At 45.6% G+C, this 15,054-nt stretch overlaps 5 protein-coding genes across 12 annotated transcripts in view; 2 read left to right on the plus strand and 3 right to left on the minus strand.

Moving 5' to 3' along the window:
* LOC130529225 (zinc finger protein GLIS1) overlaps positions 1–1,302 on the plus strand; it is a 53,946-nt gene extending 52,644 nt beyond the window's left edge. For 2 of the 3 annotated variants that reach the window (XM_057039225.1, XM_057039224.1), the window contains 2 exons: positions 78–227; positions 308–1,302. In XM_057039225.1, the coding sequence (XP_056895205.1) occupies positions 78–227; positions 308–444 (287 nt within the window). In that variant the 3' untranslated portion in view covers positions 445–1,302. Of the gene's footprint in view, positions 1–77; positions 228–307 lie in introns of those variants that run through there. The other variant, XR_008951516.1, reaches the window with a different exon arrangement.
* On the minus strand, positions 1,165–3,996 carry elovl8b (ELOVL fatty acid elongase 8b). Its single transcript, XM_057039242.1, has 8 exons — positions 3,788–3,996; positions 3,648–3,705; positions 3,126–3,313; positions 2,977–3,057; positions 2,845–2,901; positions 2,651–2,765; positions 1,715–1,842; positions 1,165–1,630 (listed from the first exon to the last, which is right to left on the minus strand). Exons 2-8 carry the CDS (start codon positions 3,703–3,705, stop codon positions 1,466–1,468), a joined length of 792 nt encoding a protein of 263 aa, XP_056895222.1. The 5' UTR covers positions 3,788–3,996; the 3' UTR covers positions 1,165–1,465.
* Positions 3,997–4,150: 154 nt separating this feature from the next.
* On the minus strand, positions 4,151–7,477 carry mutyh (mutY DNA glycosylase). Of its 4 annotated transcripts, none has more exons than XR_008951517.1 (16): positions 7,263–7,469; positions 7,048–7,178; positions 6,868–6,907; positions 6,710–6,783; positions 6,582–6,623; positions 6,439–6,510; positions 6,202–6,315; positions 5,999–6,096; positions 5,748–5,892; positions 5,560–5,647; positions 5,282–5,464; positions 5,066–5,208; positions 4,850–4,993; positions 4,718–4,768; positions 4,409–4,640; positions 4,151–4,344 (listed from the first exon to the last, which is right to left on the minus strand). XR_008951517.1 is itself a non-coding variant. In XM_057039236.1 (16 exons), exons 2-16 carry the CDS (start codon positions 7,315–7,317, stop codon positions 4,512–4,514), a joined length of 1,509 nt encoding a protein of 502 aa, XP_056895216.1. In that variant the 5' UTR covers positions 7,318–7,360; positions 7,432–7,477; the 3' UTR covers positions 4,151–4,511. The 4 variants fall into 4 exon arrangements, 3 of the variants coding, with proteins under 3 accessions (XP_056895216.1, XP_056895213.1, XP_056895214.1); XM_057039236.1 differs by having other exon boundaries at positions 4,151–4,640; positions 7,263–7,360; positions 7,432–7,477; XM_057039233.1 differs by having other exon boundaries at positions 4,151–4,640.
* A 332-nt stretch (positions 7,478–7,809) lies between these two features.
* armh1 (armadillo like helical domain containing 1) lies at positions 7,810–11,128 on the minus strand. The gene is made up of 8 exons (XM_057038950.1): positions 10,996–11,128; positions 10,071–10,212; positions 9,833–9,999; positions 9,564–9,760; positions 9,331–9,415; positions 9,146–9,260; positions 8,390–8,842; positions 7,810–8,318 (listed from the first exon to the last, which is right to left on the minus strand). Exons 1-6 carry the CDS (start codon positions 11,126–11,128, stop codon positions 9,232–9,234), a joined length of 753 nt encoding a protein of 250 aa, XP_056894930.1. The 3' UTR covers positions 7,810–8,318; positions 8,390–8,842; positions 9,146–9,231.
* Positions 10,944–14,771, plus strand: LOC130529227 (galectin-3-binding protein A-like). Of its 3 annotated transcripts, XM_057039232.1 has the most exons (7): positions 10,944–11,260; positions 11,568–11,671; positions 11,824–11,894; positions 12,649–12,840; positions 12,916–13,047; positions 13,119–13,362; positions 13,431–14,771. In XM_057039232.1, exons 3-7 carry the CDS (start codon positions 11,828–11,830, stop codon positions 14,446–14,448), a joined length of 1,653 nt encoding a protein of 550 aa, XP_056895212.1. In that variant the 5' UTR covers positions 10,944–11,260; positions 11,568–11,671; positions 11,824–11,827; the 3' UTR covers positions 14,449–14,771. The 3 variants fall into 3 exon arrangements, with proteins under 3 accessions (XP_056895212.1, XP_056895210.1, XP_056895211.1); XM_057039230.1 differs by lacking the exon at positions 10,944–11,260 and having other exon boundaries at positions 11,331–11,671; XM_057039231.1 differs by lacking the exons at positions 10,944–11,260; positions 11,568–11,671 and having other exon boundaries at positions 11,768–11,894.
* The last annotated feature ends 283 nt before the right edge of the window (positions 14,772–15,054 follow it).

Raw genomic sequence — 15,054 nt, forward strand, 5'->3', positions numbered from 1 at the left:
GCAGACCCAGTGGCAGTCGATCAAGCCTGGTTTCTGTTCTTCTTCTCCGCTTCTCTACATCTCCCCTCCCTTCCTAGAGTACCAGGGCACCTTTCAGAGCTGCTTCCATTTCGGAGAGTCCTACCAGACGACGGGCGGAGGTGTCCAAATCCCGGGGGATTCTCACTCCTACACCTCTCATCCGCAAAATGGCTTCCACATGTCGAGTAGCAACACTGGCGCTGCAGGTGAGCCCCCCCCCCCAACCGGGCCGCCCGTCACCGCGCCTCAGAAACGACCATCTAAACACGCTCTCGTTCTGTCCCAGGCTTCAGCTTGAGCCAGGAGCTGCAGGGAGGAGGGGGTTGCCAGTTCTCGTCCAGCCCGGAGGAGAGCATTTTCTTCCCGGGGGGCAGCTTCGACCGCGGCCTGAGCCACATGTCGTCCGTCTACACGGAGACATAGAGCGACACTGGAGCCAAGCGCGCCTCGCCTCGCCTCACCCCGCCGCACTGACTGTTACCGCCAGCCCCAAATCCTTCCACAACTGTCTTATCGTGCATCTGCGCTTCCTGTTTTCATAAGAGATGTGGGTCCAATAGCAAAATCCCCACTCGCTTAGCATCAATGTGGAGCTACTCAGCTGCCAGATGGACGAGAACCTACAGTATCAGCAAATCGTATAATGTTATTAACTATATTTCTGGTAGCTTGAAAGCCGGGTATGCCTCTGCTGTAGCCTTAGCTCAACCTTTCCACAGCGGCAACAACACGATGTAGCTCCTCAGACGTCGGCGTCTCTGTTATCTTCTCCTGTTTGATGTCCAGAAGATGCACTTTGCCGCTGAGAAGTCATTAAAAGATGCACATAATTTCATTTAAGGGCCGAGGAGACGCGCTGTAAATCTGTCTGAAACGGGTGCCGACAAACGTTCTTTTTCAGTTTTCTACGTGAACCTTAGATGAAAGGAAATGGCCCTCCGTCTCCCTGGTGATTTCATCCACATCTTTCAATCGATTTAGGCCGAAATGTAAAGAATATATATAAATATATATTTTATTTTTTTTTGCTGTGCTTTTTTTTTGTCAGTGAAAAACGCCTCTGCATTTTCCTATTGTGTCGTTAAGCGTTTTATTTTTGCGTTGGGCTTTATCTCGGGGTGATTCAGTAAATCTGCACTCGAACAGAGAACCAACCTCCTTTATTACGATGCTAATTATATGAACGTGTATAAAATTGTACAGTTTGTTTACAGCAATCATTTGAATGTTTGTTATTGCAGAAAAAAGTAACTGAAGGATCATTAAAAGGCTGTTTTCTGACGTGTATCTCAAGTTACATAAAAACAACAAAAACGCATTAAGTGCTCAAATTTGTGGGAGAATGAGCGCGAAGCTCAGCAGCACGAGGACACTCCGCAGTTCGTGGGCGTCTTGCTCCCTCTAGTGGTAAATGTGGGCATTACGGAAACAGGAAGGGCTGCTCTCATTTCTTCTTCTTTTTGTTGACGTAGCTCTGATAGTAGAAGTTACTGAAGAGGATGATGAGGGTGACGCAGTAACCAAACACAAATGCGTTCATGGAATCTGGGAAGTCACAGTCTGTGAACAGGTTGTGACCCGTGTGCAACAGGAACATCACGAACTGCACCTGAAGGGAGAAAGGTCGCTTCAGTTTATTTTACACACACACACACACACACACACTCAGATTGCGTGAACAGGACGTTCTCACCAGCTGCAGGGATGTGAGGTATCTTTTCCACCATAGATACTTCTGCATGTGAGGGCCGATGGCAGCCAGGCCGTAGTACGAATACATGATAATATGGACAAAGGTGTTGAGGAGGCCAATGAAGAATGCTGCCGGTGGTGCACAAAAACAGAACAGTGGGAAATAAATCACTGCAACTGAATTCAGAACAAGAACTGGTAGCAAGGGTAAAAGCTTTCGGGGTGCCTCAGATTTATCATGCTTGTAAAGCCGTGGAAGGGAGTGATAAAAAAAAATCACGACATGAATGACCACTCCTTAGGCAAACTGGGATCAGAGATTCGGTCCAGCCGGTAGAGGCCACTTTGTAGGGAGTACAATGTTACAGAAACAATAGAGCACAATAGAGCAAGGAAATGAGGACCAACAACCAGGAAGTAGCATGGAGCTAAATATCCAAATGATCCCTGTTGTTATGCCAACTATTGTTACATATTTATTATTGCTATAATAATTTTCTATCAGAAAATTGTCACCAAAATACAGATGAAATGTGTAAAAATATCTAGAAGACAAAAAGGAGCTATCAGGTTAGCAAGCATAAATGTTACATAAAAGATTTTGATGGCAGGTCCTATTTAGGTTAGGTTTTGAGCCAAAATTAAGCTATTTAAGCGTGTAAGAATATTGGCAATGATCCGACAGACACGGCATCGATCGCGGTTATGTCAATAGTTGTTTTTCAGTTTGTCCCTGAAGGCATCTCCAGTGGTTGCCGTGTGTGGCCTTCTGATTGGCCGGAGCAGCAGTCAATCACAGCAGGGGCAGGGCTCGTTTTTAAACCACTATTTTTGTTAACTGTGATTGGCGGACGAACGCAAGCAGAAGTAAAATGATATCCAGAGCAGTTGCTTCACATTTATTTGATTTTTTTAAAGAAAATGGAACTTTACTCACACTGGCCACCTGCCACGTACTTCACTCCGAGCCACCAGTTGAAAATCATGGTTGCGTGGTGATAGACGTGCAGGAATGTCACCTGACTGTCCTTCTTCCTCAAAATGAAGAAGATCTGTCCACAGAGGGGATCAGACGGGACGCTTACACCCTGAATTTCACTGCTCGTGCGAGACATTCGCACCAATACCGACCGTGTCACTCAGCTCGATGATCTTGCTGAAGAAGAACCACCAGCAGACTCGGGCCATCTGTAAGGAGACAGCAGAGGTCAGAGGTCACGCTGGAGAACACCCGAGTCGGCGGGTACCACAATACACGTTTACCCTCATTGCCAGAGGGCTGGTGCTGTAATCCACAGGCTGACAGAGGAAGCTGTAGCTGGAGAGCCAAGATGTGACCAGGAACTGCGAGACAATCAAAGAGGTAACAACAGGGATACAGGAACATGCGCGCTGCCGTGCTCATCACGCACCTCGTGGAACATGTACGCAGACAGGCCGACCATGGCGAAGTTGTAAACTATGAGGACGACCTTGAGGTCGACAGGCTGCCTGTTTCTCATGAGCCGGGGGCCGAGCCACACCACACCGAGGTAGAGGAGGAAGAGGAAGGCGACGGGGATGGGGGAGTAGACCAGCAGCCACGGGTCTGTCCTTTTATCTGGGAAGTGACAGACAGTACACTGACATGCTGACACACTGCTGCAGCCATGCAGGTTTCAACCAAGAAAAAAGGCTTCCAAAAAAGTGCATCTCTGTGCACGCCAACTCCTCTGGACACTGTTGGTGGCTGGAGCCTGTTTCTCCTATAGAGAGGTTCCGCGGTGCACGATCATGTGACATGTCACAATGTAGTCACTGTGAACTCAGATGGGAGGAAGACACACGCTCGCGCGCGCACGCACGGGCACATTTGAAATGTAAGCTAAGATGCTAAGCTAATAATCCTCCTTCAAGTGCAACCCAACTTCAGCTCAAATGTAGAGCGCACAAACCTCCATTGTCCACTATCTTTTGGTGCGCAGCCTGAAGACTTTGCCACAACGACGCCATCTACGATCATTTAAAAACAAACGACAATGAAGTGAATATTCAGATTTGAGCATAACGTAAAGAACTTTAATCACATACGTACCTCATAGAGGAGGATTCTGCATCTGATTCCGCGCGGCGGACTTTGGACGACTTCCTGTCCAATCTCCCTCTCGGTTTCTCGCGGGAGGAGTGAGGAAACGACGGAACTGCAGAACAAAAAACCACAGCTCAGCTACAGAGTTTCAGCTGAGGGAGCCTGAAAGATAAAAACCCTCGCATCTGAATCGCTGCTCTCTTCTCTTCCCTTTTTTTGCCCAGGATACGCCTTCCTGCTCACGCCGGCAGGGGGCGCTACTTCACGGCATAAGACCGCTCAGTATTATTTGAATTATTACGAATAAGAGCAGAGTATCTGGTTATACTTAGTACTGGTACATTTAGTTATAACAATGAAGGCAAAAAATGTGACAATATATATATATATTTTTTATTGTGAAATGGTATTTTATTTAAAAAAGACATCAAAAGTAATTCCATCATTAAAAATCACACACAGTGAACGGCTTATGGCTGATGAAAGTACACTTTCTTTTTAAACCTGCTGGAATTTCTGCTGTCAGCACAATTCCTCCTTTCATCACACCCATGTCGCAGCACCTGTTGATACTAGGCAGTAAAACCACGGGAGTCCCTCATGACGATACTTCGGTTTATGTTTTACCTTTAATTCCATGACATTACTCCCGCCATGAAAGTGTCCGCTGCAGATCGAGGCTAACCAGTCATAAAAAAGGTTCTGAAACATGAAAAGAGAAAGAATGGGCTCAACAGTCCTGCTTCACCGTTTGGAAGAAGGAGCTGAGGGAGAGCTGTCTGCTCCGGCTGTTAGCGCCGCTCAGTCTGGGTCGTTTGGTGATCTGTCCTTTCCTGTCCTTCTTCGGTCTTTTTTCCTCCTAAATAAGAGAAGCGTTAATTAACAACAAAGCAGGAACGTGCTGCTGGTTCAGGGTGAGAGAGCACGGTTTCTTACGCCATCTGGCGCCCCCTGTTGACCGAGCGCGGAATTACACAGCTTCATGATCTGCGGGAGAGTTGAAAAGTTAAATCAGGTTTTCCCGTTAAACTAATCGTGAACAGACACTCGCTCAAACAATTTCGACACCTTTTTCACTCCTGTGGACACAGCAGCTTCCTGTAGAGCTGACGGGGTCAGCCACTGCATGTTTTCACTCTGTGAAACGGCGTCTTTCAAGCGCAATGTGTGAACGACGTACGTCTGATGGATGTGGGAGAAGATGTGGACAACCTGCAAAGGACAGCGATGTGTCATTAGTCGACCTGCCTGTAAATGTGCTCATGATAACGACGCCAGGATTACCTCTCCAACATACTGGAGAAGACCGTGGGTCAGGCTGGTACCCAGTATCCTGTTGATCTCAGCACACAGCACCTTTTTCTCCTCAACAGCATTTTTCTCCTCATGGTTGATGCACGGAAACTCCCAAAGGCCAGCCAGCAAACCTGCAAAAAGAAAGAATTTGATTCATTACTTACTACAGAGCAGTAGGACCATGTGACCAACAACCAACAGAACCTTTGCTTGGCCTCTGTGTGAGCAGGAACTCATGCTCTCCCCCCTCTCCCTGTCGGATCACCACACAGGTCAGACTTCGCTCTGCTCGAGGAGGCTTCTTCGCCGGTTTTCTGGGGAAGTTCTGAACACCCAGTTCGTCGTCCCAGGGTTCTGAAAGACAGAGCGTGCATGTCCCGCTGCTCACTGATGGAGCGGTGAGGACAGTTTATTAAACAACAGGCTCGTCAGAGGGTTTAATCTCCCGGTGCAAAAGGAAAAGCAGAGCCGACATCACTTACAGCAGTCCTCTATGTCGGGCAGGGCTGAGGACTTCCTGTCCAGCTTCCCCATCAGCTTTATGGAATTCTTCTCCTGTTTGAAATGCGCCTGCACATTCATTCACATGGTTCAAAATACAATCAGTGACCCGAAGTATTTATATCTCTTCTATGAGGTTGCTTGCTAGCATGTTTAGTAGCAGCGTTACCTTATGATAAGAGTGGCAGTGAGACTGTATAGGACATCGCGTACACAGGGGTCCTTTAGGAGTGCACACACGTGCTCCCAGTTCCATCAGGGCTTGATTGAAGTCTCCGGGTCTGTCAGGGTCCACCAATGTATTGGCTAAACTCCTGAAATTGAGAAATCCATATCACATTTGAGGTGGGAATAAAGACAGATGGGAGATTTTAGACAGAAATTCATGTGCGTTGCAGGACCTTCAACTTTGATTCTCACCAAAGTGCCTCTGTTACTGTGGGACCTGTGCAGTCAGCTCCGATGGCCCTGAGGCGGCACAGCACACGAATTACGTTACCATCCACTGCTCCAGTAACCTAGGCAACAGAGGTCTACAATGTACAATTCTGTTTGTAGTTGTGTGTGTGTGTGTGTGTGTGTGTGTGTGTGTGTGTGTGTGTGTGTGTGCTGCGAGAACCAACCTGTCCCAGTGCGATAGAACCTATAGCACCAGCTGTGTAGCGTCCAACTCCTGGCAGCTGTTTCAGCAGGGCGTCAACAGTTCTGGGCATCTCTCCCTGAAGCTGTGACACCACCTGACACAGGAGGCACTTTAGTTACACTGTGGTTCTCATTAGTCACTAAATTGAATTATCTACAGGAATCTATAGCAGGATTTACACAGCCTAGGCTCTAGGGACATGGTTGCATTCACACACCTTCTGGGCTCCTTCATGCAGTCTCTTCCCTCTAGAATAGTAGCCAAGCCCTGCCCACATCTGGTTCACGTCCTGTGCATGAAGAATATTGGTCAAATCACTTCTTATCTTCAATCAACCTTCATCTGCTCCTACTGAGTCACCTCCAGCGTAGCAGTTGCGAGGTCCTGCACCGTGGGCCAGCGCTGGGACACAGAGACAAGAGCTCACACAGGCGGAACAGAGCAGAAGGACTACAGAGGAGGCTACAAACGCCTCTGATGAGTTCTACCTTCATCCATTTGTTGTAGTAATCAATCACTGTAGCCACTTGGGTCTGCTGCAGCATGATTTCAGAAACCCAGACTAGGAAAGGAAGAAAATTCCATAACATGCCAGCACAACAGCAGCTGTGTATTTATTATCAGTTTTGGCATTTCAGTTTTATACCCGCATACGTCCTGATATTGACATCTGGCTCTGTCAGAGCCTGTAAACAGAATACAAGTAATGCGTTGGTTAGACCAGAAGATTCTCATAGTGTAAATAATCCACACTTTACATGACGTATCATGAGTTTAAAAGTGTTATTCTGATGTGAAAGCCAGCCAAGGAAGTTCTTCATTTTACCAGAGTCCTCCAGGGCAGCTCTCTCTTCTCCTGGTCGTACCATGCGAGCAGGCGGGAGCGCAGCAGCGCAACATCAGCGGCATCGTGGAAAAAGTGATATGCTGATGGTGAGGAAGCATGGCTGGATTCTTCTATAGGTCAAAAACAACATTAACCTATGTGTCCTATATTACACAGCATGGAGATGACATAACAGGTGTAACTAGCTAACCGACCTTCTTTCACAGCTACTTTTGTCCTCTTCCGCTTTGATTTAACTGCTTCTGTCATTTTCGTTCGCGTTATCTGGACTTTAGGTGTTGTGAAACGGAGTCTCCTCATAAAGAAATAGCACATTAAGCACTTTGATCCACTTTTTCCACCGAGATTCGTGGTGTTGTTTACCTTCCGGATATGTCGGAGCTCGCGCCACGTTCAGGCCCAATCCGCTGCAAGGAAACGATTCGCGGCCAAACGTCACATCCGGTGGGTGGGGCCTATCATGGTCCAAATATACCTGACGCTCCTTAGGTGCATATTTAAGTGCTCATAAAAGAATTTATCCACCCCAGACTTTACAAAAAAATTGTATCTTAACCGCTGTCTTTTATGCCGAGGATTTAATGTATCTTTGTGTAAGTCAAACTTGAAAAAAATTATATATAACTAATTTCGTTAATATAGATCCAAATTAAAACCCAACTGATCTTCAAATAGTTTGCATCCTTCCCTTCTGTTTAATCAATTACATTCAATATTGAACATAGACATGAAAAAGAAGCATTTGCATTAAAGTAAATTTAATCAAGATTTTTCAAAAATTGTTTTACACACACATTGAAAGTTATCAGAACCGCAATATTCCTGCTTATTTGTTATACTTTTTCTGTCCCCAACTGTCACCAACATCATCTTCTGGGTGGTGCTCCCTCAATCTCTCCTGGCTCTGAGGCTTCTGCTCCAAACAAACACAGATGAAAGCATTTCATGCAGGTTTTCTCAGGCTGCGGATGTTGTTACTGTGGTGCTATAGATGGTTTGGGGCCCTCTAGGTGTCAGTGCAGTCAAACCTTCTGTTGAAGGGTCACATTCAGCACACGAAACCCATCTTAAATGACAGGTGACTGTATGAAAATGAACTAGTAATAGTGTGTAAGTAGCAGCAGCACAGGTAAATAAACTTGTGAGAGAAGACTTAAGAACTCATTACCTTCAGCTCTGCTTACTTTACAAGTGCGCAGACTTTCTGCTTGTGCTTCATCCATGTTCATGCACCAAGTCTCAGGTTTATTCTGTAGGAAAAAACTAATTGCATTCTCACTGTATCCTACTGTAACAGCAGCCTCATGTTATTGCTGATTACCATAAATGCTACAAACAGGTTCGTGCCGACGACTCTTCGCAGGTGCTCCTCAACAGATGGGCATGAACAGACAAAGTGCTTGAGAGAGTTTGTAAATGAGCATCTATTACTCTATTTATTTGGTGATAACTTTAAGCAGCAGTATGTTTGTGTGAAATCGTACCTTTAAAGCCAGGCTAGCTTGTACTTGTGTATCGGTTTATTCTCGGTTGCCTGCTGCGTACAGAAGATGCTGGATCACTCCAAGAGAGAGGAGCTCATGGGAAATCTCAGGGCTGTCTTCAGCGAGCAAGCTTCAACGCATTCAAAAAAACAGACATGCACACGTGTGACCACAGGAACAAAAAGCAAAACTATTAACATGTATCATGGCTGATGGGAGTATAAGTTTAGCTGCAACGGCTTGTTGCACAAACACAGGCAGAGAGCTGGATGGATGTTTTACCTCCGATTCTGGTGGACATGCAAAGACAATATGATGGATTTAATAAGGAAAGATGACACTAAATGAAGGTTCAGTGTGGGAGATTTGGCACCATCTAAAGCTGAAAACCCCAAAGACAAAAATCAAATATCTGTTCTTAACCACCTCTTTCTACCAAAGCGCCGGTGAAACTGCAGTTGCTGTTGGGAGTCAACAAAGATTCAATGAAAGATGATAAGCCACGACTCAGTCCCAACTATGCTCATTTATAGCCTGCTAAGGTATCACGGTTTTAACAGCCAATAATTAAAAACATACGGTAATAATGTCACCTTCCGGGTTGTGAAACGTGTGCTGTTCTTCCTCTTTAGCAGGTCTCAGCAGCGTCAGCAGCCCGCTGAGCAGCATGGGCCTCACATCATAACGCCTCAAAGATCAGCCTCGCCGCTGCCAGACACACGCAGGGCTCAGTGACATTCAGCACAACTGAGTGGATTAGAACCGTTTCCCTGGTTACCTTCACTCTGCACATCTGGGTGAAGAGATGTGAGGACACCCAACAGAGGTTCTACAATGCTGTGATGGGCTGTTTCCATTTTGGGCTGACAGGAGACGGAGTGACAGAGTTATCATGTTCATCATTTTTAAATGATCACACATGGGGAGCTGCAGGGAAATCACTTAGATGACTTACAAAGTATGCTGTTGCTACAGATAGATGTGGATTTTACATTTAAAGAGGTTCGTTACCTGCAGGGTGTGTAAGGTGTGCAGGACAAACTGCTGGGCCTTGGCTGACGTGCACGTTAGGTGCCCGATCAGACCTTTGTAGATTTCACCCTCATACTTTGGGTTCCCATGAGAAAGAGACTCCAGAAGCATCCACGCACTCTCCTGAGTCTCACCTGTGCCCGAGTGAGTCAGACACTCTGCTGCTGCCATCGCCCCTGCAGAAACACAGCAATGTTGCTGTTGCTGTGCGGGCTGGAGGAGCGGAGCTGCTCTGAAGGAACACGCACCACAGCTCTGGCAGATGAGCTCCTTATACTTGCGGCCGGCATCAGAGATGGCGAGCAGAAGACAGAGGGCCTCGGCCTTTGTTTCCTCGTTGCTCTGGGGCTGAGTTAAAACCTCCAGGAGAGGGACGACGCCTCCGTGGTCAACGAACTCACCCAGGTACTGATCCCTGAGGAACATTTAAAAACGTGGGGCTGAATGCCAGACGAGCACAAAAACCTACTGTATTTATTGACTCACTGGCTGGAGGCAGAGAGGAACACCCCAATGGCTGCAACCCTGAGACGTGTCCAAACATGGATCTGAGCACCGAGTGGAGGACAGATGCTCAGGAATGACCTTTGACCTTCGACCAACAGTGACAGCGCCGGACTTTTGTCTTCTGCTGGTTACTCAGCAACAACCCCCCGTTTATCAGCATGGCAATGAAACATGTTTATTATTATTATTTATTTTATTTTTTGGAATTCTTACTGTATCATATTATAACTAACTATCTTAGCAATAGCTTTGAAGGTGACCTGGCCAGTTTGCACATCCAGGTCCTTATAAATGACACACAAAGACACAAAATGAACTTTTTGAGATGCAGGTTGTTTAAATAAGGACCGCAAAATATTGCAAAATGCTGAAGGGAATCCTAAAAAAATGCCTTTTTCTGTTCTTCTTTAAAAGAAAAAATCAAGACACTGAAACTTCTGCTTTGATGTGATATTGTGAAACGGTAAATGCTGATGGAATTGTTTTGTTTTCCATTTCATTTGAAATAGAGTTCAATGTAGCAGAAGTTGGTACCAGCCAATCAATTTTGTGGCAGGTGGTGACCTGAAGGACAGAAGCTCAGGAATTAACTTTGACCTGATCGTTAATCAGGAATTAATCCCACACCAACCTTAAGTAACTGTCAACAAAGTAAATCTTAATTGCTGTCTAACGCTAAAATAGTATTTTTCCAGACTGGACCTTCATGTTTTGATTAAAATGTTCTTTTAAAACCATAAAGACCATTTGATTAGATCTCTTTTGGACACGTGGTTCATCTTCTGCTAAACTCACTCACCTCAACACTGAGCCAACTTTCTGTCTGGCTTCAGATGACAGAAGGATACGAGACCTTCATCCAGCTGGTGAGTCGGGCCAGGAACAGACTGCACCTCCAGCTCACCCTGCGTCCTCCCTGCGCTGCGGCCCAGGAACGAGCTCAGCATGCGGCCGCGGGCGCTCCGGTCCCCTCGGTCCCACTCCCGGAGAAAACTCAGCACTTTTCCGACCTGAACTGGTTCCCCCTGCGTCGACATCGCGCTGGGATCTGAAGCTTTAACTTCACTACGACCGACCTCTGGTTACTTAGCAACGAATCCCCCCCTCCAGTTTATGGGATTACGAAACCTCTGAAAAAACAATGCGGAGTTTATTATCATTTTGTATTGGTACTTCTCTTTTTTTGGAATTGTTACTGTTTCATATTGAGTAGATGCAGGAGTTTGGAGGTGACCTGACTGGGTTCAACGTCCAGAACCTGAGAGCAAACACACACATAAAGATACAGAACGACCTTTGTTAGATGCTTGTTGTTTCAATATGCTCCCAGAAAATCAAAGAATATGTTGCAAGAGGAAACTCTAAAAGCAGCTTTTTCCTTTTTAAAGAGGAAATCATTGATTCAGTGTGTGACTTGATTTCTGTGCTGCTGTAAATTGTAGTGGATTGAGTTTTGTTATGATTTTTTTTAAACAGAGTTCAATGTACCAGCCAATCAAAAGCAAGAATGGAGACCCAAATATAAAGTGAGCAGTCAAAATCTGTCATTAGTGTCGTTCCTTGGCTTCGATCCTGTCCAGGTTGGTTGGAAGACTTTTTTATAAAATTGTCCTCATGCGAAGAGAAAATGATTCATAGATAAACTGTATCAAATTTGTCTTGGACGTAGCCTCGTCTGGCATCACACGGCCTGGAATGTCCATTTTTAATCATTTTGTTGTTTCTTTTTCAGTGCAATGGGGCTGAAAGGGAACAGGCTCTTATATTGCTGCATCCTTCTCCTGAGCATCGGCCTCTCTGCTGGTCAGTGAACAGTTCTGATCCAGTTTAACAACCTTGTAAATAAAAACATTAAAACTGATAATAAGAGGTTGATGGTTCTGCGAGGATTGTCTGCATATTTACTGGTAAACATCCGGAATCTGTCCACTCTTTCAATATATGCTCCTAAATTCCCCTTAAATTGTGTCTCATTGCATTTAATTGTATTGTGCTTTCAGGTCAGTTTGCAGAATAAATGTAAAAGACAAAACTGGTTGTTAATGTTCAGGATCTAATTTCTAAGAAACAAATATAACAAGAATTCAATACAACAATAAAAAATTGGGGCCGTTTAAAAAAAAAAACTGATTGATTTTTAGTTTAATTCAGAGGGAAACCAAGCACTCCAGATCAACAACAACAACAATCAACAACTGAAACATTCTGAATGTTACATTGAACCCAACATTTGGAAACATTTCTTTAGTTACATTTCATGACAGTGTTGCTTAAATGAAGTAAATTAATCAGTGAATCTCTGGGGTTTCAAGGAATAGAAATCCTCTAAGAAACAGCGAGTTTTTTAATGGTAACATGTGCATGTGGATTATCTGCTCATCACTTGTGCAACTGACAAAAAACATTTATCTAAATCTAATCTTTTAAAACCAATGTAAAAGCTAATTAAGGTAAAAATGTTTAGCTCATTTTTACTGTTTAAAGTAAAAGATGGAAAAAGCTAAATGTAAGACCTGACCTTTAACCTGAATGCTACCATGTGTTTATTTTACTTTAGATGGTTCAATGTCCAAGATCAGGCTGGTTGGGGGTAAAGATTTATTTGAGGGACGCCTGGAGATCTTGCATGATGGAGTTTGGGGAACCGTGTGTGATGATGGCTGGGGCGTAATGGACGCTGAGGTGGTCTGCCACCAGCTCGGCTTCAGCGGTGTGGATATTGATGCCGACTTGGCCACAGTTAGCAGAGGTAACAGAAGGCTGCGAGCTCAGTAATGAGAACCTTTGGCATGAAAGCGGTTTGTGTTTTTCCTCGGCGGTTTAGGCAGCGGACCCATCTGGCTGGATGAGATGAACTGCAATGGGAATGAGCTAGATCTGACACACTGCGAGTTTCCCGGCTGGGGGATTCATAACTGTCAGCACGACGAGGATGTGAGGGTCAGGTGCATCCAGGGTACGATCGCAGAGGTCTGTGCATCGCTGAGGCAGAAGGCTTCACAGCTTAACACCGTGTTTGTGCCCCAGAGGTCACCGAACAGGTCCCCTTCGTTTTCCAAGACGCAAGCTGGGCGGGGCGGCTGCGGGCGCTGTTTGAGAGCGGCAGCGACTGCGACGTGGGAATCAGCGTGGTGGAGGACGGACGCCACGTCGACCCGATCTGTGCTCACAGGCTCATCCTCCATCAGCACCCAAACATCAGAGACTCACAGAGGCCCCTCAGCATCTCCACCACCTCCAACTGCAGCCAGCACGCCAGGGCCTTCGTCAGGTGAGAACGGCCTCGGTGACACCGGCGCCAACGGCTGGAACCGGCTAATAAGGATGTTTGCTTTTCAGATACTTCTACACAGGAGAGGTTACCTTCAACCTCTCCTCCTACATCTGCATCCTCAAGATGGCCTCCGACTGGGGTCTGAAAGACTTTCAGAATGAGACTACAAACATCGTCCTGCCCATGCTCGCACAGGACAACACTTTCCAGGCCGCACTCTCCGTGTACGAGTACGCACTTTCACCCTTCGATGAGGCGCTGATGGGCATCCTCCTTCATTATCTGGCTTGGAACTTTGAGAGCTTGGTCTCTACTCCAACATGGACAGATCTTCCTTTGAGTGCGGTCAAAGAGCTGCTAACTCGCTCAGACCTCGTGGTGAAGACGGAGACCATTGTTCTGCAAAGTCTGGAGAAGTGGGCCACAGCGCAGGGGATGACGGCTGTTCCTCAAGAACTCCTGCAGCTCATCCGCTTTCCAATGATCCCGGCCAAGGATTTATCCCTGCTCACTGACCCCCAGTACCAACCCGGGAGGTGTGAGGGGCTCCAGTTTCAGGCTATGCCATACCCCTCACAAAGCAGCAACTTTACAGAGAGCAACAGCTCCAGGCCAAGGATGTACACCGCCATCCCATGGAGCTATAACATCAATCACGTCCACATGGAATATCTTAGGAATCAGAGGTCACCGGGCCAAGGCAGGATCATAAAGACATTTGATTTCCAGACACCCTTTCACAACAGCGCTCCCTTCACCTACAGCAAGGCAAACTGGGAGTTAAGCCTAAATCTCACAGACGACAGGTGCCGGGACGATCCTTTGACTGCGGCAGACCTGAATCTCGTTCTGAATTTGACGATGAGGGACGTGAATAGCAGGGACCAGCTCCATAGATGCATTCGGTTCAGCAACAGCCTTATCGCCCAATGTGATGGAAGGTCCGTGGTCAGCATTGATGACCTTGTTGAGGAAGCTGAAGGGCGTTTCGTCTACCAACCAGGCCAGGCAGGAGTGATCTTTCCCTGCAAGTCCAACAAGTACTCCTACCGAGTGGTGATAGGATCTGAGTGCATACCTTAGTCAACAACATCAAATTTTGTTGTTAACTTCTGCCTTCCTCAGCAGAGGCACAAGGACGGAACAAATGATCAACATTAAGATTAAAAGATATATTAATATTAATCAATATTTGATTTAGATGTGGTCTAATTTGTGTAATTACCTTTAAATGTTGAAACATTTCATACAATAATAATAATAATGATAATGAGTCTTTTGATAATGATTCTTTGAGGAACGTCTGTATATTTACTGGTTGAAACTATGAACATCCAGAATGTGTCCACTGTGTAATGTATGGCTCCTCATTGTAATCAAACCTGGTAATAAATTCTTTGTCATTGCGTTTGTTGTCTGTTTTCAAGTCAGTTTGCAGATTAAATATAACAGACAAGACTGGTCTTAAATTTTTAATGTTCAGGATCTAATTTCTAAGAAGCAAATCTAGCAAGTGAAGTTGTTTGATGTGAAAATCCATCAACTTAACCATTCTCATGTTAAATATCCTACTTAATTAAACCCAGAAGGTGGACTCAAGAAAAAATTGCTTAAGAATAAATGGTAAGCAATGTTGCTTAAATGAGGAGAACTAAACAGTCAGTTAATTTATGGAGTTTAAAAGAACGG

Source organism: Takifugu flavidus, chromosome 7 (genome assembly GCF_003711565.1).
Source record: "Takifugu flavidus isolate HTHZ2018 chromosome 7, ASM371156v2, whole genome shotgun sequence".
NCBI classification, from domain to species: Eukaryota; Metazoa; Chordata; class Actinopteri; order Tetraodontiformes; family Tetraodontidae; genus Takifugu; species Takifugu flavidus.

Bases quoted from the DNA above. Each gene is read 5' to 3' on its own strand.
- LOC130529227 (XM_057039232.1), top strand. From the start codon at position 11,828: ATGGGGCTGAAAGGGAACAGGCTCTTATATTGCTGCATCCTTCTCCTG. The intron at 11,895-12,648 runs GTCAGTGAACAG...ATTTTACTTTAG, and splicing joins GAGCATCGGCCTCTCTGCTG to ATGGTTCAATGTCCAAGATC. The intron at 12,841-12,915 runs GTAACAGAAGGC...TCGGCGGTTTAG, and splicing joins CTTGGCCACAGTTAGCAGAG to GCAGCGGACCCATCTGGCTG.
- mutyh (XM_057039233.1), bottom strand. From the start codon at position 7,383: ATGTGCTATTTCTTTATGAGGAGACTCCGTTTCACAACACCTAAAGTC. The intron at 6,624-6,709 runs GTAGAACTCATC...TCTGTGTCCCAG, and splicing joins ACTACAACAAATGGATGAAG to CGCTGGCCCACGGTGCAGGA. The intron at 4,994-5,065 runs GTAATCCTGGCG...TGTCCTTTGCAG, and splicing joins TTCTCCAGTATGTTGGAGAG to GTTGTCCACATCTTCTCCCA.
- elovl8b (XM_057039242.1), bottom strand. From the start codon at position 3,705: ATGGCGTCGTTGTGGCAAAGTCTTCAGGCTGCGCACCAAAAGATAGTG. The intron at 2,902-2,976 runs GTAAACGTGTAT...GTCTCCTTACAG, and splicing joins CCAGCCCTCTGGCAATGAGG to ATGGCCCGAGTCTGCTGGTG. The intron at 1,631-1,714 runs GTGAGAACGTCC...TTCTCCCTTCAG, and splicing joins ACCTCACATCCCTGCAGCTG to GTGCAGTTCGTGATGTTCCT.
- armh1 (XM_057038950.1), bottom strand. From the start codon at position 11,128: ATGTCGACGCAGGGGGAACCAGTTCAGGTCGGAAAAGTGCTGAGTTTT. The intron at 10,000-10,070 runs GTGAGTCAATAA...AATGTTCCTCAG, and splicing joins TTCCTCTCTGCCTCCAGCCA to GGATCAGTACCTGGGTGAGT. The intron at 9,416-9,563 runs GTAACGAACCTC...GTCTCCTGTCAG, and splicing joins ACACCTTACACACCCTGCAG to CCCAAAATGGAAACAGCCCA.